The 26,652-nt window shown below is 38.8% G+C and overlaps 1 protein-coding gene, 1 long non-coding RNA gene and 1 pseudogene across 3 annotated transcripts in view; 2 read left to right on the top strand and 1 right to left on the bottom strand.

Moving 5' to 3' along the window:
- Positions 1-26,652, bottom strand: part of CGNL1 (cingulin like 1) — a 144,260-nt gene that overhangs the window by 78,058 nt on the left and 39,550 nt on the right. For both annotated transcript variants that reach the window (XM_039865487.1, XM_039865488.1), the window contains 6 exons: positions 11,575-13,155; positions 10,720-10,814; positions 9,005-9,110; positions 6,037-6,138; positions 5,330-5,478; positions 4,041-4,176 (listed from right to left, as the gene is read on the bottom strand). In XM_039865487.1, the coding sequence (XP_039721421.1) occupies positions 4,041-4,176; positions 5,330-5,478; positions 6,037-6,138; positions 9,005-9,110; positions 10,720-10,814; positions 11,575-13,140 (2,154 nt within the window). In that variant the 5' untranslated portion in view covers positions 13,141-13,155. The remainder of the gene's footprint in view (positions 1-4,040; positions 4,177-5,329; positions 5,479-6,036; positions 6,139-9,004; positions 9,111-10,719; positions 10,815-11,574; positions 13,156-26,652) is intronic.
- LOC120604703 (uncharacterized) lies at positions 2,169-2,287 on the top strand (annotated as a pseudogene).
- Positions 10,812-16,775, top strand: LOC120604598 (uncharacterized). Its single transcript, XR_005653382.1, has 3 exons — positions 10,812-10,914; positions 13,903-14,089; positions 15,393-16,775. It is a non-coding gene; the product is annotated as an uncharacterized LOC120604598 (long non-coding RNA).

Here is a 26,652-nt window from a genome sequence, read left to right on the forward strand (position 1 = left end):
GTGCACTGAGAAGCACACACCAGAATGTCCAGAGCAGCAACTTACTTGCCCACAGAGAGCTTTATTTCACACACCATCTATTTACAGCATTCCATGTCAAAACGAGGAAAATACTGATCTAAACCCTCTTCGGCATAAATGCTTCCCAGAGGTTCTACACAGGGTCCCTATCTCTGGCCCATGCTCAATGAAAAGGTAAGTAAAAGGTTTTACAACAAAACTGTAGCTAACTAAGAATTATCCATCTTTTTCTTCCAGAAAATTGGCCTAGAAAGGATAACAGGGTTGGTGAGAAATGTGATTTTTTTAGTTGCTTTTTCATTAAAATTTGTATAATGTTCAGTAACATCACAACAGGTGCATTGAGAAAAAGTTAATAATTTATGTTATTTTAGAGACCTCATTTTTGAGCACAGTCTATCCCCAGATCAATACAATTTCATAACCAAAATATTTTACTGATAAAGACTTGCATCTTGGCAAATGCCAGGGATAAAACACCACATGGCTGCTAGAGTGAGGCCCAGCTGTCAGTACTGCAGGAGCCCATCAAAGATGATGGTCAGCAACTGGAAAACTCCACTATCATTTCACTTAGACATCTGATGTTTTTACCCATTTCTTTTGGAATAGAGGCAAACGCATTTATGGACAAAGAAGTTGTTCTATAACCACTTTTGTAACTTGAGTTAAAAATAAAAATTCAGAACCATCAACTGTTTAAGAATAAAAAAATTGTCCTACTGTTAGTTAGTCAACTATATGGCTCATCCAGAGAAAACTGTTTCTTTCTTCTTTCTTTCCTTTTTTCGAAATTATTTTATTCTCTCTTAATGTTACTTTACTGGTTCCATATAGGGGCCCGATATTATTTAACAAAATGTAAAGTAGTATTAGAAGAGATTTCATGAAAACTCTTGTGCATTGTTCATGCCTCACAAAATATAGGGCCTTCAGCCTTTTTCAGACATTCAAAAGCACAAGCGTTTAATGTTCATTGCGTTTAAGTGTCTGTTCTAAGCCAAATGCCATGAAAACTTGGCCACAACTGTACTCTGTTATCAGATTCCCCAGACCACTTCTTATTAAGATATGAAGAATAAATTGAAAGTGATAAGGAGATGGAGTCTATTTTATTAATGATAGAGAAACCACAGAACATGTTTTAATATTGTTGACAAGTCAAAGGAAACTGATTAAAAACAGTGAGACTGACTTTCCAGAGGGAGAGTATCCCACTTTGGCATAGAAAAGGTTATTGAGCCCTAACTCAGTCTTCAGAAAGGCAGCAGCAAATGATGTACTTCCTGTTACAGGACGAGACAACCAGAAAGCCAGTAGTATCAGGAGTATGTTTAAGAAAAGATGTGTTCTGTTTCTCTTTCCTGCTCTCCTTATCAGCCTCTGCCTGAAAATACGTCACCAAAACCAAGGCCCACCTCTTCATCCAATTACCACTATAAAATGTCAATAAACTAATTAATTAAATTTTGTTCATTAATATAGGCACAGTATAGTGTGTTTAAAGAGGCAAAGAAGCATATAGCTCATTTCAGAATTATTTCCTTTTCTTAAAATAGTGCCATTTTTAAAATAATATAAATGCTGAAATTTATTCATTTGCTCTGTTGCCTGGCACTGGGCTAGTCAATAAATGAAAGCAGCAGCAAAGACAATATGTTATTGAATCAGCTGGCTAGTAGAAGAAAGAGAGATACAAAAATAGAGTAAGGTAAAGTGTGCTAAAATAAGGAATTTTAGTTTTAAAGTTATTTAAAAGAATAGAGGGTATTGAGGGAAAGGGCTAATAACAATCATAAATTGAACTTACTGGGAAAATTGGGCAACTTAAAGGACTTCTCAATAGCTAACATAACATCTTTCCCTTTTAGAATCAATGAAGTGTACCCACAAGGAATCATAGAATACGGCAAAGCCTTACCTTCTATTTAAATTTGTTTCTGAAGCTACATTTTTATTAAAAGCCATAAACTGCACAGTAACATCATTTCTGGAAAATTATCCTTAGGATATTCTTCTAAAGAAGTAAAAGGATACATGTAAGAAATGTTCACCATACTTTTTCATAACTTAAAAAAAAGAAACAACTTAAATACAGGAGGATGGTTAAATATATTGTGATTTATCTCCTTAAAAATGAAATTTCAGTCTATGGCCATGCCACCCCGAACATGCTCGATTTCATCTGATCTTGGAAGCTAAGCAGGGCCAGGCCTGGTTAGTACTTGGATGGGAGACCACCTAGAAATACTGGATGCTATAGGCAAAAAAAAAAAAAAAATTTAATTTTTTAAAATAAATAAATAAATGAAATTTAAAGAATACAAGGTATCCTGAGAAAAAAATATTTCTGACATACTAACTTTTAAAAACAGGTATCAAAACTGCAGGGACACTGTAATTGTTCCTTATATGATACATGGGTAGATGAAACCGATCAGAGGGTAAGGAGGCAAGTAGAAAATGTAGAAATAAAAATAGTCGTTAAGATGTTAGAAAAATATGTTTTTCCACCCACCCCATTTTTAAATTTCAAGTTATGTTGTTTTCATATTTCAGCGATAAATGTATATATTCTCAAAGCCCCATTCTAATACACCTCATCTTTGTAACTCTAAGCTCTGAGAAAAAGGCAGAGCCATGAGAAGCAGTATAATATCATGAATATGGTGGTTTTTAAGGAATCCTTGGATAAAAAGAGAAACACCAGGTGGTAAAGAACAGATCTGATGCCTTCTCAGGCGAAAAGGTCTAAACAGGGACAGAGAAATGGTTGTGTGGGGAGAAGAGAATGATTCCCCTAGACCCATGTGAAAAACAAATTCATGAGAACTCCCGTGGGCCACAAGCACTGTGCTCTCTGCCAAGTCATAGGGAAGAGAGGCAAAGTTCTAAAGAGCAGGAACTCAAATCCTTCCTGAGGAGTAACTTCAAAACTAAACAAGGAAGGAGTGAGAAAACAATTGACAGCTGACACTTAACAGGGAGCTACAGGGACTTAGGAGCCAGCAGCTTTTAACCCCAAGAAAGGGACATAAAAAAGACCTAAGCCCTTGGGGGAAAGCAGCAGAAAATGAAAGTTCAGTAATGACAAGGTACCTTTAAGTCTTGATTTTTTTTGTTTTGTTTTGTTTTTGTTTTGGTCTAAATTGAGTATCATTTATTTCTTGGGCTGTTCCTGCAAACCAAAGCTCATAAGGAACTAAATTTCAAAACTCTGCCAAAAATACAGGTGATGGTAATGTTATAGCAAATACCAAAATACCGAAAAGGATATAGACATAAGTTCTGTCCCCCTCCTCCAAGCGAGAATCCAATCAAGAATCCCACACTACCTTCATCGATCTCTCTCAGAGTTCATTTATCTTAGTATAGCCCCCATGCCCCCCTACCCCCTACTCTCTGCTCTTTTTTTCCCATCCCATTGATCTTCTGAAAAGACTAGAGCAATGCCCCACAGATTTGTCTGATTATTTTCTTATGGTGTCCATTAACTTGTTCCACTATCCTCTGACAAAGGGCCACGTATTAGAATTATTGTTATATATAATACATTTTAGGAATTATTAAATTTTTTAGGCGACAAGAACCCTTAATTTTTCAAACATGCATACTAAAGAATTTAGGAGTAAGGAGTAGTATTATCTGTAATTTACTTTGAAATGGTTCAGCAAAGATGAATAAATGGATACATGAAAAAAAACGGATGAATGAATGGACAAATGAATAAGTGGAATACATATGGCAAAATATTGACAACTATTGGATCTGGGTTGGGGCTCTATGGAAATTAATGCATTAGTCTTTCTACTTTTCTGCATGGTTAAAAATGCTCCTAAGACAATGTTTAAAAGCTATTATTTACAATGCTCTTACAGAAACTAACCATAGGCACAGGTGGAACAAATGCACAAAACAGAATATGGCTCGTAGCACTCAGTCTCCACCCACCCTCCACCATCTCATCCTCTTCAAGCAGATGGGGCCTATCTTGTCACCTGACCCCACAGTCTCCTTACCTCAATCAGAGCCCCCTTCTCCCTGTCCTCAGATTGTTTCGCACTGTCCAGTTCATCGTGCATTTCTGAGAGCTGGTCCTGGAGATCCCTGATCTCAGTCTGATGTTGTTCCCGTTCCATCTTCACCTGAAACAACCTGACGAGAAAGGAAGTCTGTCAGAGAGACTCTCCTGGGCTCTCCTTATTTTCACCCAGTCTGTTTTCAGACCTTCAGAGGGTCAAGCAGAGTCATCTAAAGCCCCGAGGAACCTCTCCCATTCTCTGCTTCCTCCCTGTACTGTAGAACAAGAGTCAACAAATTATGGCCTATAGGCCCATCTGGCCCACTGCCTATTTTTGTAAATAAAGTTTTATTGGAATATAGCCATGTTCATTCATTTATGTATTGCTTACAGTAATTTGCAAGATACAATGGCAGAATTGAGTGGTTCCCACAAAGACCACATGGCTTATAAACCATAAAGTATTTACTACCTGACAAAAAGTTTGCCAACCTCTGCTCTAAATCAAATTCACAACTATTCTACCTTTTTATTTTGTAAAGTCTCTACTATATCTAAATTTTCTGATCTTTTTTTTTACCAACTTCTTTTCTAAAATTAACCTCTAAGAATGTTTTAAAATCAAAAACTACACCACTGAAACTACAAAGGCAATTAAATGCTTTAACTACATAATATCCTATTTTTCTTGAATTTCCCTCTAGATTTCACTCCCACTTAAAATTTTGTTTAAAGTTTCCATCACATCCACAGGGCTTCACAGCACTGTACCTTTTCGGACCTTTGTTTCATTCAGATCCTTTTGTCACAGATTATAATATAACACAATGGCAGGGTCCTCTTGGGCTTGAATTTCCATCTCTGAAGACGCAACAGGAATATAAGCTCTGGTCAGAGAGACCAGCACCATCCAGGATAAAATTCACAAACTGGGAGATTATGGAGGACAAGTGACAGGTGCTTTTTGGAGGCTGGGCCCAGGCCCCTTGAAATCTAAGTCTTTAGATACCACCACTCGATATTCCCTGCTTCTCGCTTACCTGCATGAGATCCATTCTAAGGACTGCAACTTTACAAGACATGCTTTAAGGTGTACAAAAGGTTTTTTTAAATCATTAACCTTTCTGCTTACCAGTCTATACATGTTATCAGTTTTGCAATTTTACAAGGATAAGAGGGAGCAAAGGAAGAGTCAGAAGCCCCTCTAAATATACTAAATGAACAAAAAGGTTTGGCTACATCGGATGCAGAACACAAGAAGGACACAGGCTCTTTGTCAGAACTTACTCCTCCAAGTTTTTCCGGAGCTCCCCTTCACTTTCTTCCAGTCGCTGCTGCAGCAAGGAGTTCTCTTCCACCTTGCTGTCATGTTGGTTCTGAAGCTCTTCTAAGTTTGCTTTCATCCTCTCTCTTTCTTCTTTAATGTTCTGTTGATTCTAATATGAATACATGTGATTTTAAAGTACTTCACTATACATTAATGTAACCCTAGAGAAGTCTACTTCTAAACTCTGAATGAAGGACTCCATATCTTTGCACTTATATTATTAAACAACTACATTATTATTATTCACACTACATAATTAAGGCATAGGAGTTTGCAACTAGAAAGATTAAATATTTAACGAGTTGTAATACTTCCAAAAGAGAAATATTAATACAGCTATGCCTCATAGAGCTATTTCTATTACTTAGTTTAGATATTTTTATATGCACTTAGTTTCCTACTGGCCTGCCTGAATCCAACAGTGTTTCTTTGTTTTTTGAGTCTGTCAAAGCAGTCTCAATATGCTGGTTATTTTAAAAAAAAAAAAAAAATTCTTTGGATAGCAGGAGCCAAAAATACAGGAATTTACTTCTGTAATGAGAGGAATATTTCTTTTGTGAAAAAAAATTGGCTTTCACTTCACTTGGACATCCTAACGTACTTAATATATTCTTTATTGATCAAGATAGAAATGGAAAAAAAAAAATAATCCGAAGGAAAAAGATACCTTGACTTCTAGTTGAAGCTGTCTCTGAAGTTCAGCTACTTCTGTGGTCAACTTGTTTTTCTGTTCCAATAGATCCTTGACTTCAGATGAAGAATTAGAAGCCTGCAATTAATTGCAGAGAGATGCTAATTTAAATGTTCAGGTACTTGATTTTAATTTTCTTTCCCCCAAAATATAATCAGAGCAGTAACACTAAAATCTTAAGACCCAATTCTAACATAAACCCCTACGGAGAAGGGGCACGCAGAAAGTTTCCAAGATGATGGAAGAGTCTTGTGTCTTGATCTGGGTGGTGTTTACATGGACCTCTTTTTAAAAACTCAACAAATTATGCAGTTAAGATTTGTGTAGTTTACTGTATGTAAGTTATACCCCAATAAAACAATGTAAAAAGATAAAACTAAATATTGTTTAAAATTCATCTAGCACATGAAATTATACCCAAAGTCCATGTCTCTGTGTTGCCAAGGCCCTTTGTATATATGCCTGTTACAGAATATTCGCCATATTGAGAATTACTTCTCCATAACCACCAATGAAATTTTTATCTCTCACTCTCTGCAGATCCCTGTATGCCAAGTAGTAAATAAATGTATGCTGGCTAAATTGGCTTTCTTCTTTCAAGAGTTACATTTCCATAATGGAGAGAGATATAATGAAAGGGGATCTGATTAAAGAGAGTCTATTAGAAAATATCACATCTGATCTGAATATGAATATTAATGGATCTCATTTTTTTCTTCCATGGATATAACAATAGGATGATGCTCTCCAAAGGATTTGGCTAAAATCCTAAAGCAAAGTAGTTAGAAATCTACAAATAGGAGAAGGAAAAAGAGAAAAGCAAGAATCGAAGCTAGAAAAGGCAGTATCTTGGCTCAAAGCACTTAAGTCCAGGTGTGAGCTGTGCATGACGAACCTGGAATGAGGTACTTCCTCACCCACTCCTGTGAAGTTAACCAGAACCCCCCAGTCAACAAAAACACAGGATTTCCAATTTTCAGACAAAATGGGAACAATCCAGTTTAGAAATCTAAATCCACCCGCATGATGGTAATTGTACACTGTTCTTTCCCACACAAAAACTCCGTTTTGCTGTTTTCCAGCATAGTCTTAGTCCATGTGGGAGAAGGTTCTTAGATTCTCTCACAGGAAATCACTTAACTGACACCAAAAAGATGAAACTCCAAAGCCTTTGCCAGCGAATAATCAGATTCAGAAAAGAAGAAGGAGATAAAGAGAGTAGGAAAATACGGGCAATTAAGCAGTCACGGCACTGCGATTGTAGCCTTCATTCAACGTCTCATCATCGCTCACTTATTCAGCACTGCTTCTTAACTGGCCTCCCTTCCTCTAATCTTATCTCTCTCAAAAAGCTATCAAAAAAAATAAATTTTTATGAATACGACACTACTCATTCCTATTTAAAGTCCATCAACAGTAACCCATCATCTTCAGCCTGAAATAGAAATTTCTTATATGATTTCTAAAGTGGCATATTGTCCCCACATGCTCTTAGTTCCAACTACACTTCCATCCCCTAAATATAGCAAACACACACTCTTTACATTTTATATTTGTTTGTGCTGTTCCCTCTACCTTCAATGCCCTGCCTTCTCTTCACCCAGAGAATTCTATCATCTTTTGAGACAGCATCAGTGTCACTGACTCTAGAAGGGCTACCTCGACTTCCCCAGTTTGGGCTGGATACTCCTAGTCTGTGAGCCACAATGACAATCTTAACATCAAGAAGAAAGAATATAAAAAAAAAAAAAAAAGACCAAAGGATGTGTTCTCCCCAAGAATATGCAGGTAAATGAAAAGCAAGAGTCAGAATGATAATTTGGATTTAAGAATTTTAGCAAAAAACTCTAAACTAAATTTTAAGAACTATGTAGAGCTCATAAAACAAAGTGTATAATCTAAAGATTCCCCAGTGGGAACAGTGTGTGAGTGTATGTGTGTCTGCATGTGTACACATACATATATGTGTGTGTACACATTCATGTGCATTATATGTATGTGTATGTGTATATGTATATGTACATGTACATGTATATATTTGATGCCAGAGTAGCAGTCATGGGTTAGCTGAGTGCTAGGAGAATACTGAACAGTACAGAAAAGAAGGTTAATTAATGCCTAAAAATATCCTCTATACATTTTTCCAAAGTTGAAAAGAAGCTATAGGCAAACTTCCTATTACCTGCTTCTTGGTATCTTCTCTTTCTTCCCATGTGTAATTCACCAGGGAGGAGAAAGGGAAGATTCACAAACAAGAAGTGGGTCCCAGTTCAAGGTGGTGGAAGATTGAGTAACAAGTTATTAGTCATCTCCCTGCTGCTTGCTTTTGAGAAGGGCACAAGATATTTCTGGCATATAGTAGATGTTCATCAACTATGAGACGACTCCTTTTTTAACAAAAAGATCTCCAAGTCGCAACTCAAATTAAATACAATTAAACAGGCAGTTTTTAAAAAAAAAAGAATTGGACACCACTCCACGCCTTCCTTTCCATTCCACTGATGCTGGTCAGCTTCACCTGTCTCTACTCTTTATTCTCTTGTTCTCATCCTCTTATTTCTTATTCTCCGAAGTTTCAGAGCTTGGGTCCAAGCCAGTTCACACTAACCTTCCGAATGTGCCTATAATAACACTACGGTTCTCGATCCATTATTTTGTTTCATTCTTCCAGTTCTTATTTCCCTTTCTAAACTTCACCACCTATTTGTTACATCCTGTTATGGTTTATATTTTTTTAATGAAATATCTTAAAACCTTTCTGAAAAGGAAAGGCAGGGTGCACATTAATAATATTCAAAACATGATCTTCCATCTTCGGTACGGCTCACTGCTCAGGAACTTTCCCTCTCGCTGCTACAACCAAACATACAGACTGAAGAAACAGCAATTCGTTTGCCACATTCCATGTTAAATGCCCTCTGCAAGACACAAAACTTCAACTTACTTGACTACTTCCTTGCGTGCTCCCTGCTGCTCGAGACTTTAACGTCTGGATTTTCTCAAAGACCAGGTTGACTTTCCTTTTAGTAGCATCGTCATTATCGGTGCTTCTGGAAAAGAGGCAACAGCAAACGATGAGGGCACAGCCACCGGTCTCAGAATATGTTATGTGCCATGGCACGCAAACAAGGGGCCCTTTAAGAAGACAAATTGCAGGAGGTATGAATTAATTAAGGCCACAGACAAAACCAGGGTAAGAAGGGCAGATGGATGGTGTATTTTTTGTCAAATAAATTGTTCTTTGTTACCGCTCAATTTGGGACGGGGGTTCCCATTTCTAAACATGTGAAAGATATAACCATGTTCTAAATAAGCTTGGAGAAAACATCCAGTGAAAATTTACTAATTTATTGTTTGATTCAAATGAATACCATTCATTCCAACAAGGAGTTTCTCCTATGTGTGTGTCTCTCACACACATTTTACTTTTACATTTTATACTAAGAATGATCTGCAGTGATCTTAACTTGTTTAGCCGATGTTTAAAACAATAAATCCCCCAAGCGAAGGGTGTCAACACAGCAGCCCTTTGTCTAGACTTTCACAGGTAATGATCGGATAAAGTCTTATTAACCTCTATCGCACCATCCATCACACATATCTGATAATTATGAAAAAAAAATTTTTTAAGTAAGTTTTCTTAAATAAAGGCCTCCTGCTAAAGTGTCTCACCAGTCTCTCAATAAATCATGAGCCAAAATAAGAATAATAAGAGGAGGAGGAGGAAGAGAAGGAGGAGGAAGAAGAAAAAGGGGAAGAATTTAGAGAATTTTAAAAATCAAAATTTCTTCTACCTTAACCTTAATATGGTAAAACCTTTCACAGAGAGATTGTAATAACTATTTCTTAACTAGAAGAATCTCTTTGGTTACTTTTTTTTTTTTTTCAAAAGAGCCCCTATCTCATACTTTGAACCTAACTATTTTGTCAACTCTATATTACTGACAAATAATTGTATGACACAATACAAACACGCGAAGTGTTTTGAAACAAACGAGTATTTGCCAAATGACTTTCAGTTATGTCAGGCTGTAAAGCTTTTTTTTCTTTTTAATCATATCTGATGAAAGAACTGAAACAGAAACTTCAAATTCCTGACCTAGAATTCCAATGCAATTAGTATCTAAGTAAGACTGAAAACCAGATTACTCAAGCTCAACCTCCAAGATAAGTATGCGGAAAGCACCGCTTTTAAATGACTCATACATTCTTTAAAAATAATGGAAGAAGGGGCTCCTGGCCAGTGTCAACTCTGGGGAGGGAAGCAGGAATTTTTATTTGTAACTTCCTACTAGGGATGACAGAGGACTATTGTGCGCATAGAAGAACTCAAAGCGATGGCAGACTTAATTCAAAACTGAATAAGAGACATTCATCCCATTTTTGAATTTACTGCTTTCAAAATAGTAAAGGGTCATTTAAAAAATATTCATTTTTAATTTTTAAAGTATGATGTCCTTCCCCACATTCCCCTCCCTTGCTCTTCGCTCCCCACACCCAAGATTAAGATGCCGTTGTGAAAACTCCAGCCACTGAATCTTAACCCTAAATGGCTCACACAGGGCAGGGAGAGAGAGCAAAACACAAGGTCCCAGAAAAGGAAATTAAGAGCCCCACCAGAAATGACAATACTTAGCTCCTTTAAGGAAAATCACTAACCCTTCTTTGAGGTAATTGTAAAGTATCTGCTTGGCGGTCTCCTCGTTGGCCTGTTGAGTAAGCTCTTGCTGGCCTTTTAACAGATCCGGTGTGGCCTGAAACGTAATGTCTGTTATTAGATCACAAGATGATGTTTCCAGGAAGAAGGCAGAAGCTTCCAAACACATTCCTACTTTCCAAAAAACGATTCCTCAGGTAAGGATCCTCATGACAACTGGCCCTACCACTTACTAAGTAGCGCTGTAACCTGGGGCAAATTACTTAGCCTCACCTCAATTTTCTCACCTGTAAATTTAGGTTTATAGGACCTACCTTCACAGGGTGGGTGCCATCCTATAACAAATAGTGCCTGGCACTTACTAACCTTATTATTATTTTTATCATTATCATTAATTTTTTATTGTGACTACCAAAACACTAAATGTACCACTTAAATAAATTCCATCACTTTAGGATTAACCTAATTTTTCAGGCCAGAAATTAACCCAGTCACTCAAGTTCATGAGGAAAATTTATACATCTAGACAAATCTAAGCATTGAACTCCTGTGTGGAAACAAATTCCACAAACTTTCAGATTTCACATCTATACAAACAGAAAAGTCGAACCTCTCTATAGTGTTTGACAAGTTACTTTACAGATGAGACCCCAGTGGGAATCTAGTTGTACTTGAATTAATTTAGAAAACCATACAATTGGCAGTAAGACATAGCTGTAGGGAAAAACTCTAAAAAAAATAGAATGTGCAGTTACCCATTCCAGATGGAGGATATGTATTTCTTTAATCTCCTGCAGCATGAAGCTGCAGGATTTAGATCATTTAGAATTTAAAAAGACTCACACTAGTAGTATTACCTGAGTATCTGAGGTGGAAGCAAATGTCTTCACAGAAACCTTCTTGGCACTAGAGTCAGGAGAAGTTGCTAGACCCCGGTTCTGTAACATCAGCGTAGCGGTGGCTGTTTTGATTTCCTCCTCCTTTTTATTCTGTGCTGGGAGGGAGGAAGCTCGAGCGGACAAATTCTCCTGACCACCTTTGCTTTCTGGGACTTTCTCATCTTTGCTCTGCTGGGGAGGCCTGGGGTGGACTCCCTGCAGCCTGTCAGAGGGACGGCCGGAGCTCTGTTTCCCACGGTGCTCGAGGGCCAGCGGCCTCTGCGGACACACCTGTGATGGACGCAGGAGGTGCTCGCTGGACTTGCCCAGGTTCCTGCTGAATTCGTTTAGGTACTCCACGTTGCCTTGGAGACCAAAAGGAAAGGCACTGTCCACGCTTCTGGATCTCTTCCTGTCTTCTGGATTGATTCTGTTTCGCTTCCCAGACCTTCCTCTTCTCTGCAGCCCAGGCTTTTGGTCAAATTTTTCAATTAACTGATCCACACCGGGAATTGATCCCGTATCAATATCCCGCCCAGTTCCTGGCAAAAAGGGGATATACCTTCTGTTTTCATGACGATTCACATTATCAGCATGAATGGCACATTCTTGATCATCAAGTAAAAATCTGTATAAGGAGTTGGCTGAAGTGGGCGTTGTTGACGACGAGGAGGATCTCCGCGAGCGAGCTCCGTCCAGGACAGCACTGGCTGAATCTTGTCGCCGGAAGGGAAGCACATCTGGCCTGGTTTTCTTGGTTTCAGGGTGGATGTGTGGACTCTGAGCAGTTAGGGGCCTCCCGATAGGGGAAAGGGCCTCCTCTGCCAGCTCCTCGGTGCAGCTCTGAACATTCACGCACACTGAGGTCTGCTTCTTGGGGTCATCTATGACCACCGAGCTGCATAAACGAATGGCTGTCACGTTGGATTTGGCCAGGTCTTCCAAAGGCTGGGAACTACTGGCTTTGGGAAAGCAAGTCCAAGCTTTCTTATTGTTGGTGCCTTCTTCTGTTAAGGTTTTTAGCCAATTACTCTCAGGAGGTTGATGTTTTTGTAAGTTCAACTCATTCTTCTCAGGGTCATAGGGCTGCAAAAGCTCTGGATGCCTCTGAAAGTTCAGCATGTGGGATGGCTTCATTGACTCCTCTTTGCATTCTAGAACTCCATTCTTGCCTTCAAAGAGAGAGGATTGCTTCAGGTTTCTTACTGAACTGGGTTGGCCATATGGGTTTTCTGGAAGCTGCAGTTCTTCTGAACTGTTCTCTAGCACACCGCCATTGCTGGAATGCACAGGCAGGTTATTTATCATTGGAGATGGAAATGATGGGCTGTTTTCAGAAAAAGATGTGCCTGGCAAGCACCGCTCTGTGTTGTTCAGGACTATGTAAGGGTGGCCATCGATTCCCTGTACCCGAATACTGACACCATAGGAGCCTGCCTTAGAATGCTGGGAATTCCTTGATTTTTTGGTTTCATCACTTGCGAGTCTCAGATGGACGCCGTATTCCTGCTGCACGTGTTGATATTCACCAAAATACAGCTCCATGGTTCACTGTTCCCACTACCAGGGAAAGATGGGGTAAAAAGAGGATGTTAAGTTAGAATTACATCTGTTTAAATGAAGACAATGTGGGGAAACTTCAAAGTTCAAAGAAAACAAAACACTTTAAACATCAAGGAAACTCTAGAACCAAAGGCTCATCCATAAAGGCCTTTCTGGATGGCCCTGGGTCCCTGTGACCATGGTGGCTATCAACACTGGACTTGAACCCTGGCCTTAGAGTGGATGACTGCTGTAATGACCCGACACCTTTGGCCTAACTTCATGATTCTGTTTCTAGCTGATGGGCTAGTTCTGGTTGCTTCGGGTTTTTTTTCCTTAATTGGTTTCCTCACACTCCATGCTATTTATTTTTAACCAACAGGGATGTTCCAGTTATCGGACAAGAGAACAAGGTACTTTTCCATGATATTAATTCAGAGCTATGGTGTTTTGATGTGTACCTCATCTCCTCTATAGCTATTGATGTCAAAACAACCCTTTCAACCTTTTTAATGCACAAACCTGCTTTGAAATCTTTATCATTATTTATTTAGATATACTGTTTAAAACTTTTTTACTTTAAAGAATCAGTTATTTATGAGACCGACAGTGAGAGTGACTAAAAATAATTTTCAATCATTTTTTCTTACCAAAAAAGACCGAATAACACATTGATCTGAAAGGTGTTATAAAAAACTGAAGACTCAGAGCTCTTTATTTTGTGATGGGTTCTAATGCTAAGAATCACTGCTTTCACCTTTCCAGGTGGGTGGCCACCCTTGTCAGAGACTGCACATGGATCACCAGGCAGAACGCCCAGCCTGCCCCACACTTGGAGGTCTTCTCACCAAAAATTCACTTCTATCACTCTGAAAAACTCCAACAGCAAAGGAGATGCAACGAGAGCAGTTAACAACTGGTCACAGATGACAGCTGTCTCGTTTCTATCACGGTTAGGGGCCTTTTTCAGTCTCTTTCTATTCTGGCGTCAATCTGGTAGCATGTTGATCCACATTTTCAAATTTATTTGCACAGTTTTACAAAAAATAGATGATCTCATCTCCTCTATAGCTATTGCTCATTATCTAGTTTTATTTATTTGTCTTTTCTTCACCATTTCTTGATTATGCAGGTAAAATATATGCCTATATTTTTTTAAATTGTTGTTCCCCTAAAGAACTAGCTCTTAGATTTATCCTTCCTTTTCTATAATTTTCTAATTTCTTGAATTCTGGTTTGAGCATTATTTCCTTTTGCTTTCTTTTATTTTGTTGTTTTGTTTCCAATTTCTTGACTTGTATGCTTCATTCATTTATTTTCATTCTTTAATTATGTTCCATAATTTGTGATATGTGACTGTGTCAGTTAGGAATTTTGTTGGTTCCTATTAACAAATAGACCCAAAATAGCAACTTAAAAGTTAGGATTTCCCCGCCTCCTCCACCCCCCCTCCCCAAGATAGGAAGTCCAGGGTTGGAATGGATCCCAGTATATTTTTGAGGAAAACCTCTTTTATCTTTCCACTTATTTACCTTTAGTATGTATTAGACACCGTATGATTATAAGATGGCTGATCCAGCATCACATATGCCAAAGGCTTATTAAACCAGCTTAGTCAACCTTCTTTTAAGGAGCTTTCCTGGAAGCCCCACCCAATAATCCCTTGCATACATAGTATTGGTGAGAACTTAATCATAGCATGCACATACACACACACACGGACTCCCCTGGCCCTAATACCCATAAGGGAGGCTAGGAAACAGGATTTTTAAGCTGGTCAATGATACTCTCAAAAAAAATCAATGTTCTGTCAGTAAAAAGTGAGAAGAGAATGCACATTGAGAAGATAGCCAATAGTTTCCAACACAGTAATGTTTCTTATTATTTTCTAGATGGTTTCAATTTGTGGTTTTGATTTCTTCTTTGACCCAAGAGTTGTTTTTGAGAAAATTTTTCATATCCTGCATGTTTGTTGTTGTGTTGTTTTGGCTTGAAGGGTCTTTATTTCTATATGCTGTCAATTTCTACTTGCATTATAGTCAGAAAATGAAGTCTATATTTCTTCCTTTTTAAATGTATTGAAGCTTCCTTAGCAGGCAACTATATGGATAATTTTTGTCGATATTTATGGGTGTTGAGTATAGTCTCTTTTTTAAGGCATGGCATTCAAAGTATACCCATTAATACAACCTTACCAATCATTTAGTTCAACTATAGCATATCCTTACTTATTTTGTCCTTTTGATTTGTCTTAGGTCTTCCTGGATACATCTGTTGCCTGCTACTAGCATGGTGCTGTCAGTTTTGCTTGTTGATTATCCTTTTAAATATAAAACATGGTCGATATCATCACCTCCCATTGTACAGATAGGGACAACTTGGAGAGGTATATTCTTCTGCAATTCACCAATTCCAATTATTTCATCATGTCTACTTTAATTTTTTTCCATTATATTAACATTTTTAAATAATTTTATTTTTAATCAAAGTAAAATGAGATATAATGAAAACCTGTACTCTCTAGCTTCCCTTCCCCTATCCTGATCACATTCTCCAAAGGAAACCATTTGCAAATTGTAGCTGTTTCTTCTACTATTTACCACCATGTTGCTAAGTAATATGTATAGGTACAATTTCTTAACCAGTTTAATATACAGTAGATGACACAGCATATAAAGAATTTCTCATTTTGCTAGCTTCCCAATGATAAAATCAAGAGCCAACTGTTTATATTATTATGACTATATAAATATTGTTCACCAAAGAGTCAAATCGAAGACTCTGGCCATCTGTCCTTTCTTAAAAAACTTTAACTTTTCTAGAGTTAATAACTGAATGCTATTTTTACTTGTCTTGTTTTATATACACCCGTCCTTGAATCCTTTCATCGGCTAGATCTCAACTATCAGATGCTTACCAGTATTAATTTCCAGATGATCAAAATATTAGACAATTTGGTGATCTTTTCCCTGGTGACCCCCCTGCTGCAGCTTTCCATCTTCCTGCCCTGGTTAGGGTCGAACTACTCTCTTCCTTTTGTGCTATGCTGTTTCTCAAGTTTTGTGTCTTCCTCTTTCTTGGTTTACCCTATTGGTCTGATAAAGCACACTTGCAGTAGGGTTTTAAGAAAAGGTACAAAGGAGTAAATTTTTTGAGTCCTTGTATTCTGAAAAATGTCTTTATTCTATGCTTACTTTTGATTGATAGCCCAGCTGGATTTGGAATCTAGGTTAGAAATAATTTCTCTCATAATTTTAAAAAGTATTTACTGCATTATCTTCCAGATTCCAGGAATGCTATTAAGAATTCTGATTCTATTATATCCTTTCCTCTCTGTGTGCCCTGATTATTTTTCACTGAAAGTTTTCAGAAATTTTTCTTTGTCCTTGGTGTTCTGAAATTTCACAATGATGTACTTGAGTGAGGTTTCCCTAAAATTGAACACTTTTATGAAACACGGCACTTAATATATTCCTTCAATCCCTTCAATGTCTTAAGCTCTATGACATGTTCTTGTGTTATTTCTATAATGTTCAGAGCACCAATTTATTTTGTTTTTCACTTCTGATCTAAAACAGTAATGCTGAATCTCGGATCGAATTTTAATTTTTCACATCTTTTCTTATCTACTTTTCAACTCCACCTTTTTTTGTTTTACTTTTGGAAAAATACAACATTAACTTTTTTTTTAATTCAAGTATTTAATTTGGTATTTCCATTATCTCTTTCTTGTTCTATTTCTTTCATAAGTGCTTACCTCATTTTAGACATGAAATGGCTTCTCTCTCTTTCTGAGAATGTTACCATAACTTTTATCAAAAAGTACATTTTCTCTGCTGCCTTTGACATTTCCACTTTCTGCAATGTTTCTGTTTTCTGGTTTGTTTTGGTCCACATCTTCTGTGTTGAGGTTTTTCTAATATGACTTAGATCCTTCACTGCCTGATTCTATTTAAGACCAAAGGGCTAAAAGCAGATTGGAAGGCTCTAGAGATATTTGATTTCTGAAGAGAAGAAGACTTCAATCCTTGTTGGGGCTACATAGGCCTGGCTGTTGGCATTATGAGGCAGAGCAGGGGATGAGCATGGAGGTCCAGCTCTCATTCAATCCTTGTTTTCTGTCACCCACACCCCCTTACAACTTCCAGTTCAGTTTTTCCAGAGAACAGACTCCCACTCTGCTACTGCAGTGTGGAGTGGAGGAGAGGTAGGTGGGTACCCAGATATCCAGGGTGCAGAAGAGACCCTTAGGTCTAACTGCTCCAGTTCTCATGGCTCTTAAATGACTCCCTGGGTGTTGGTCCCTCGCCTGCCTTCTATGGTGACTGGCATCTTCCATTTCTGAGCCTCTCAGCAGTTCTGCAGGCAAATCACTTCGTTTCTATATGCCAGCACTTCAGGCTGAGGCATCTGTCACTCTGCTCATTCAATTATCACACCTCCATTTGCTTCAGAGCTCTCCTCTGCTACGCCCCCACTGCCATTCTTTGTCTTTGTAGGTTTAATTTTTATTCCTTTACTATCTCTTAAGTGAGATTTTGAAAACGAGAGATCTAGCACCTAGCTTGATGAGGCTAATAATATTTATGAAATGCTTCAATACTAGAACAAGAACAGCTAATGTGCCTTAGACTGATAAAGCAATGCACAAAGGCCAAGACCAAAAGGACTGGGTGTGTCCTGATCCCTTGTTTCTGAGCTGCACTGGCATGTTTTATTCTGGATCTCTCGAAGTGTTCGTATTCATTAAAGTTTATTTTTAAGAATTTTAACAAAAGAGCTTCTGTACAAATTTATTCACTGTGATGCTTTTTTTAAATGATATTTACTAAATGAGGTCATTTTACTCATCAAAAATCTCTTATGCTGGCTCTGACTTTTCTATAAAAATATTTCTTCTAATATTAATGAAATTATTTTCTAGGGTTTTATAGTCCTTTTCATTAGTTGGTGCTACTATAGTCAACACTAATTACATTTCAATCTTTTGGATAAGGCCACTTTGGTTTATTGCAAACTTAAGCTCCCTGTTAGCAAATTAATCCGCATATTTGAATTTCATGAAATGTCCAAAATTTACATTTCCTTGACAACGAACCTCAATCCAACATTTTCACAGTATGACATTTCTCAGCTGGGCAATGGTGTCTTAAGCAAATATGGATTTCGTGCCCAATCACAGTATAAACATTGAGTTAATGAATGAATTTAAGGACAGCTGTTCTCCGTTTTCAAACACAGGGTCACGTCACAACCCTAATGCACTCCACAGACACACTCGGTCAGCCGGGGACTAAACCCAACCAAGGGCTTACATAATTTGGCAGTATATGCTGACCAATTGCCAGGATGTAACACTGTGGCACTTGGCAAATAAAAGTGGTGTTTTGGAGTGGAAATAATGCTTTTGGAAAAGACCACTAAGTGATGATAATTGCTTTAGTTAGTGAGATCAATGAGTATGTTTGTGAGTAAGAACAAAGAGCTCAGCACTTGGGAGAACTAGGAACATATGCCAGATAGAAACACTTCCTCTTTCTAGGCCATCACATGTTATCAGCTGAGCACGGAGCTGAATCACAATGCTGGGCTACACATCCATTCTAATTCCCAGGGGTACCTCCAAGACCTAGAAGCATATTCACCAGCCATTCTAGAGGCCCTCATGGCTACCATAGAAATGCAGCCGAGCAATTGAAAAGCTTTTCGCTATGGCTTGCCATCCCTCCTGAGGACAAAGGCCCCCACCGGCCAGGCCAGGCTGGCCCAACCACCAGCATGGCACCTGGCATGGAGGAGGGACTCCAGGTATGTTGACTTGGAATGAACCATTCTATTTTATCATACCAGTCATTCAAAAGAGCATCTAAAGCAGAAGTGGAGAGCTTGTGAGCCTCAGTGCAGTCTTGACCTTAATTCCAGGAAATAATAAGGGAGCCACAAACCAAAAGTAACTTCTCCTGAGTGGGATTCAGTGACTGTATCATTCAGAAGGAAGCCACTGCTGGTCTGATGATACACACAAGTTAAGAGTGGACAAAACGTTCACTCCTAAAGACTTGCCTGTAGGACTGGTGAGAAGGTATTAATTTTGTGTGGGAATATACCATTAGAACCTCAACTAGGTAAAAGTGAAAAATCAGAGTATGGAAAACCCAAGGTCAGCAAAAATGCATACTGGTTTTTCCCAAACATATATTCCCAAACACAACAGAAAGAGGCAGCCTTACCTAACTAAGTTTTCTTTTCGTTTTTTTCTTTCTCCCTTTCTTCCCATCTTTCTATCTATCTATCTACCTATCTATCTACCTATCTATCTCCCATTCTTTAATGCAAACATAGAAAACTGATCAAACTTTTAAGATTTCAAAGGAAATGTCTTCCCACACAGAAGACATTTCAGAACTTCCTGGGAAAACAATTTCAAAAATAATTTTTAGATTTGCAAATGACAGCAGACTTGCAGACTACTTTACACAGTCCAGTATGGTTTGAATCTCTTCAAATGAACATGACAACCATAACTTTCCTATTTGCGGCGGGGGCGGGGGGGAATATAAATTTTTAATATTGAGTGCCACAGCTTCCTCTTTAACCCACTTCATACAAAAAGGAGGTAGCAAAGAGAAAAGAACAGCCTGTAGGAAACTTCTTTCTATACTAGGGTTGGAGACCCAGGAGAACCAACCAGGGGTGTTAACTCAGGGGTCACCAGGACTAACCTGACCACACTCGGATTGGCGCGCAGGCGCTAAACTACTTTGCTGGGGTTCTCCACCTCGCCTCTAGAAGGGCACCCCCTCCTGTCCCCATGATGGTATCCTGCCACTTCACTCTCTGTTCCACTTTTGTTGGTTTTGTTCCAACTCCTCTTTCCTTACTTGATTAGAATGTGTATTACCGCTTAATTTATGGTGCTCTTATATCTCCAACCTCAATTCTAAAATTCGTGATTGAATTTTATATTTTACATGGTCTCTCAAAAAAATACAAAATTCATGTCCACAAAACATTTAAGAAATGTTATTGGTCCTTTTTCGCCTCTTGACAATGAGACAATTTCTGAAAGTTCTACCAACACAGAGCTAAGACATAGAAGTCTGTAATTCTGAAGATAAGTAATGGGGCACAAGAGCCAGGTGCAGGGTGAGAACCATGCCTACCATTTGACTCAGGTCAAATCTGGCTCTGGACAAGTTCTTTAACTCCTCAGAGTGTTTTCCTGTCTCGAAAGTCAGATTATTAATGAAGACTTCAAAATGTATTAGGGAAAATTAAATCATATATTGTCTGCCAAATGAAATGACAGGAAATAATAAATGAAAAAAATTCAATGTGGTATTTTAACACAAGAAAGCTGACTTTGATCATAAAACGTTTTCAAATACTTCTGAGGCAGAGGCTAAAAACCCCACTGGTTAACCAAACAGCATTAACCACCAACAACCTGAAATTATTTATCCAATAGTTAAGAAACCAGAGGGCTAAGATTCTAAAGTACAGTGCTATGTCCACAGTGGAAATTTAATAAATAGTTGTTAACTTGGTAAATGAATGTGTTTATGTTGCCAGAGACACAGAAAAGCTCTTAGCTAGAGATGATGGATCCACGACATCTGTGCTGTACTTTCCTGTATGGAGTCTAAGCCCAAAACATATCAATTCAGGGTTATCCCTGCCTTTTCCCCCTAAGCCCAAAACCTAGCTTCAGAATCCTTAACACCACAGCTCTGCAGTTCACTGCCAACCAATCGGTATAGGCACAAAATAAAACCTGTTTGCCATCCTTGACGTATTTAGGATACTAACCAAACTTACCTACGCAGAAGCTAAAATGGCCAAGAAATAAATTACCTCCTAAAACTCAGTGGAGTTGCCTCAGATTTCTCAGTCTTGTCACTCATTACATTATAGTCAACTTTGAGCACTGAAAAGCTCATGTTCACATAACTGGCATTAATACAATTCTATCAGGCTACCAATAGGAAGGGAACATTTTTGCAGGTACCCAGCAAGACAAGCTTCTATTCTCATACTATTTTTACATCACTTACTTTCAACTATTTTTCCCCTCAGTAAAAAACTATCAGCTACAAAAATCCTATTCTTTCTTCCAGGCTCATCCATTCCAGCAGTTTCTGACCCCTCTGGCATTCCGGCACCCTGTCAGCTCTACACAGCTCAGCACAGGTTCTCTGTTTTGTCTCAACAACCACATTTTAAGTTATTTCAACTGATTCTGAGTCAGACACGCACGTCATCCCTCTGTGGTGCCAGGCCAGTGCAAGGCGCTTCCTTTATATCATCTGGTTTGGTCGATTCTCACAGCCCTCTGGAGTGAGGGATTCTATTTTTTTCCTCTTTAGAGGTGTGATAATTTCCCCCAAGGTCTCACACCAAGCTCAGGCAGAGGCTAAAAACCCCACTGGTTAACCAAACAGCATTAACCACCAACACTCTAAGCAGTGATAATTTCCCCCAAGGTCTCACACCAAGCTCAGGGCCAGGACCAGGATTTAGATCCAGACCTTCTGTCCCTAAAACCTGAGCTCTGTCTTGAGCAGGGACAACTTTTTTATTTTTCTGCACCCCACTGTATCTGGTATAGTTATCCTGACATAGTTATTGGGATGGCTGTGGACCAAAATGTGTCACTGTGTCCCACTGCGTTGGCATGCCAGAAAGGCAGACTCTTGTCTATCAGATCTCAGTGCAAGTGTCACTCTCAGGGAAGCCTTCCTCTTTGCCATATTCTGGAACCCAGCAGTATCCTGCACGTAGCAGGTGCTGAATGAATAAATGAATGAATGAACTAATAAACTATGTCTGATGCATGTAGCTCTCTGAATCTCCTTTTAAAATCTGAACAATTTAAAAAAAGTCAAGGGTTTTCATAACAAATCTATGCCCATCTCTCCGTAGTGTGCCCGCCAAATCCAGCTGGAATATGTATCACTGTTTAAAACACTAGAATCTGATCATCAGCATCACTGTGGCTTTTCTTCCCGCCTCCAGCTGCCACATTCACAAGATATGTATGTTCCAAAAGTAGAAAATAGGCCCTGAGGTTATCAAGCATCTCCTAAGGGGAGCAGAAGGACACTGTGGAATTCCGGCAATGCCCGCTGTAGATTCTGGCACCTCCTCAAAGAGGATTTTTGCAAAGTGAACTCCAAAGCTAAACATTCTCCTCTGGAATATGTAATGTTTTCTGCCAAGTAGCTCTACCTGGTCACTGAAAACAAGATCGAACCAAGGAAACCTTTCCATTCTTGTCCTTATCAGGGGAAAGACTGAGGGAGTAGGCATCATAAGTAAACTTAGCTAAATAACTACAAAATCCAGAGCCACCTAGGCAGGGTCTGTGCCTTGTATGCAGCCTTCCCATCTCCCTGCAGGTGTCAGTTCACAAAAATGCAAGTCTCATTAATGTACCCATCAGCTCTTTGCATGGGACCCAGAAAGATTATGCTATAAATAAAAGGCGCCTTGAACTATCCATAGAAACCTACTGAAATCATACAGTGTGACTGATAAAAACAAGCAGAAGATAACACTGAGGAGTTGCCCAAAATATTAAAATAAACCTAAACTAGAAACCTAACAGATTCCCATATGTGTATATTCAGGTTATCTGTTGTTCAAGACAGATATCACCCCCAAAGTTTGATGACACCGGGGACTTTGTTGCACAGTTCAATCTTTCTCTCCAAAAGTCTGGACATCAGGGGAAGGGAAACTAGACCAGACCCCAAAAGTCATGCCAAACATGCTGCATCTTGTTCTTGCCAGGTACTTGAGTAATTGAAGAACGGATTGTTATTTTAGATAATCCGAGCCTTTCTTTCTCGAGTCCCCTTCTTCTTTCCTAAAATACTGCCACTGCCATCCTCATTTTCTTTTCACATTTGCTCTTTGTCTTCTCTCCCAGTCTCCTTGGTTTCATAGTTCCACATTTCTGGGCTCATCTGTATGACAGCCTCAAATTATATTCAGAAGTTGCTATGGTCTGAATATTTGAGTCTCCCCAAAATTCATATGTTGTAATCCTAACTTCCAAAGTTGATGGCAATAGGAGGTAGGGCCTTTGGGAGATTAGTGCTCTTATAAAAGAGACCACATAGTAATCCCTAGTCCCCTCCACCATGTGAGGACACAGTGAGAAGGCTGAGCTATGAACCAGGAAGAGGGCCTCACCAGAATGCCACATACTGGTGCCTTGATCTTGGACTTTCAGCCCCCAGAACATGAGAAATAAATTTATGTTGTTTATAAGCCACCCCGTCTACAGTGTTTTGTTAGAGTAGCTCGAAAAGACTAAGACAGAAGCGAACAGGATATAAACAAACACATATTCTCAAATGAAATGTGAATGAGACGACCATTCAAGTCTCTTTTCAAAACTAGAACTTGTCTCCCTGTTGGGCCCCAAGTCCTTAGTGCAAAACTGCTTCCTCTCTGGTCTCTAGGAGCCAGAGGATGGCAAAGGGCTTGGGGCAAATGTTAGATTGGGAACTTGTGCCTGCGTACCTTCCTCTAACGCAGGCCCTAGCATTGATGGGTAAAAGGCAGCAATTCCATTATCTTTATTTTATATTTTAAAATCTTTATTTTATACAGATGACTCTAATAAGGAAGTTTCATAATTCATGATGTTTTTCAACAATCAGAAATTAAATCAGTAATCAGAAACAGAAGTTTCAGTTATATAAATACAAAAAAGTATTGTCTGTTTTAGCCTTTTAGGGTTTGTCAATATAGCCTTTTATATTCATATGAATATGGAGATGATTAAATTACAGTCTCTTGAAAACATGCTAAAATGTAATAAATGTGTTCAAAAGGTAGAGACTAGGCTCTGGGATTATCAAGTATCTCCTAAGGGGAGTCGGTCAGAACCTGTGCTATCCTTATTTTGTTAAACATAGCTTTTCAAGACTGCTTTGAGAAGTTAAGAGCTATTCCTAGGTGCCTCTGGCCTCAGCTGCATCTTCAGTACTGATTAATTCCCATTTTAGTCTTTCATAAGCCTGTATAATGTACAGAAGCCTTTAAAGAAAAAAATTCTCAAAGTCCTTTAGTGTTCACTTAATATACAAATATAAAACTATTATAGTTTTTGTAATGCCATAAAACCAAAACAAATCTGCACATTAAATACAAATACAATTACAAAACCATACAATTCAAATTCACAACATGAATTTAATGTGAAGGATAATGTTAATTTTGCTGAAACTGAATCACCATATGAGATGTGAACAGGAAGACACCAATCGCTATAATGCAGGTCTTCATGATTTCTTCACACACACATTACCTTGTGCAATTTTCTGCAAACTTTTTTATTGAAACAACTATGACACCTTTATTTGTGCAGTCTCCCATAAAAATCTTCTGTCTTCACATGGTGTGATGGCCTCACTTATGCATCCAACCCATCTCTGTTGTTTCCAACAGTTTATGAAAATTAAAATACTATAATCTGAAACCCAAACCATTATAAACATAGGCATTGGGATTCAGTGGTAGTGACCAGTGGTCATCCAGCTCATTCAGGATATGCAGATACAAATGCTTTATTCAATCACCAATTTCTTACCGAGAGCGTACTACCATTCTAGGCATTATCCTCCAGCCATTACATGGAGAGACACAGTCCTGCCCCCACAGAACTTACACTCTAGTGGGGTGAGAGATAATAAACAAGTAACTCACATAGTGACAACTGCTATGAAGAAAATGAAGCAGGGTAAGGAGAGAGCAAGGTGGTGGTGGTAAAAGTCTGTGTTAGATACGGTAGTCAAGGAAGACCTCTCTGAGAGGGGAACGTTTGATTTGAAAGAGATGATGAGATCTTTGCAAGCTGTGTAAGTGCCAGGTAGGGAAAAAAGCAAGTTCAGAGCATCTAAAAAATGAATGTGCTAGGCAAGTGGGAGAATTAGAAAGAAAGCCAACTTGGCCGGAACAGAGTAGAAGATGAGGAGGGGAAGACAGGAGTAGAGCAGAGCAGTGGACAGGAACCAAATCACGGGATCTTATCTCTGGGTCTTATCTCAAGTGGGCTAGGAAGTCACCAATGAAAGTCAAGATGTTATTAAAAGCCAGGGGGTAGATGAACTCAGCTAGGAAGTAATGCACTTACAGAAGTTGAGGACAGAGCTCCAGAGCCTCACTGCACAGTGTGTTCCATGGACTAGCAGTAAAAGCATCACCTGGAAGTTTGTTAGAAATGCAGAATCTTAGGCCCCACCCCAAACACACTGACTCATTATCTTCATTAAACAAGATTCACAGGAGGGTCTCTAGGCCTTAGCACTCCAACACTGAGAAGTCAAGAAGAGAAGGAGCAGGCAGAGACAACTGAGAAGTAGCCACTGGGATGGGAGGAAACCAGGAGTGTGTGGTAGTTATCTAGAAGCCAAGAGAAGCTGGTGTTTCAAAAAGGAACTAGTCACACAAGCCAAACACTCCTCAGCAGATGAAGACTAGGGAGTAACCATTGTATTAGGCAGGATGGAGATTAAAGGTGACCATGACAAGAACTTTGTCACTAGAGTAGAAGGCACAGAAGCCTAACCAGAGTGTGCTAGCAAAAGAACGGAGTAAAAACAAATCTTTCAAGGAATGTTAATTATCATAGAAATTAAAACATAAAAATAAAAAAACAGTCATGGAAAACTCAGATCCCACCCATGCACTAAATCTCTGCTGTATTTGTTTCATCTTCCCAGGGATGTGTTTGCAGTAGGGAAGGTAGAGCGAGCGGGCATGCAAATGAAAACCCTTAACCTGGTACTCATGCTCAAAGAATTCTGAGCCAGACTTTATCTACTTATGGAATATTACTTTTTTCCTCCCTCTGGCAGTTGCCTATTGCCCTGAGTTGCAGTTGAACCTGTAAGGGTGTACCAGGAGCAGCTGAAGAGGTGCAGTCTGTGTTTAATTAAGACCACTTGCACATGCATACGGAAATACCTTTTTCATGCTGGGAAAAACAGAAGACAGTGATGAAAGAATCCAATCCAGGGAAAAAACACTCTTTTCCTTCTCTTCTATAGAAACCTTTTACCTATTAATGTGCATGCCTATCTCCACCTCCACCACTGTCCTACTCCTGGTAGAGGCGAACCTACAGAGAATGACATTCTAAAGGTAGAAAGGCTTTCAGAGACCATGTAACCTACCACTGACATTCCAGCCCTCTAGTTCCAAGTTTTTAGACCCATTTCCATCCCCACCATCACTTCTCCTGCACCAGTAACAGAGCAACAACAATTCCAGTTTACTGTTCTGCACCTATACCCAATACTGACATTAGGTCCCCTCATCTTTGTCTTACTGCCCCGGAACATAAAACATAGAAGCTATTCTTTAGTTTGCGATGAAAATAAAAATGTAACAAACGCATAAGTACTGGCACTATGTATCAAGTATTCTTCGAAATGCTGGTATACTGAACATTAATCTACTCTGAACTGTCACGTCCAGATCTGACCTCTGGACATTAGCCTA

The sequence above is a fragment of the Pteropus medius genome, unplaced genomic scaffold, assembly GCF_902729225.1.
Source record: "Pteropus medius unplaced genomic scaffold, Ma_sr-lr_union100, whole genome shotgun sequence".
Lineage (NCBI taxonomy): Eukaryota > Metazoa > Chordata > Mammalia > Chiroptera > Pteropodidae > Pteropus > Pteropus medius.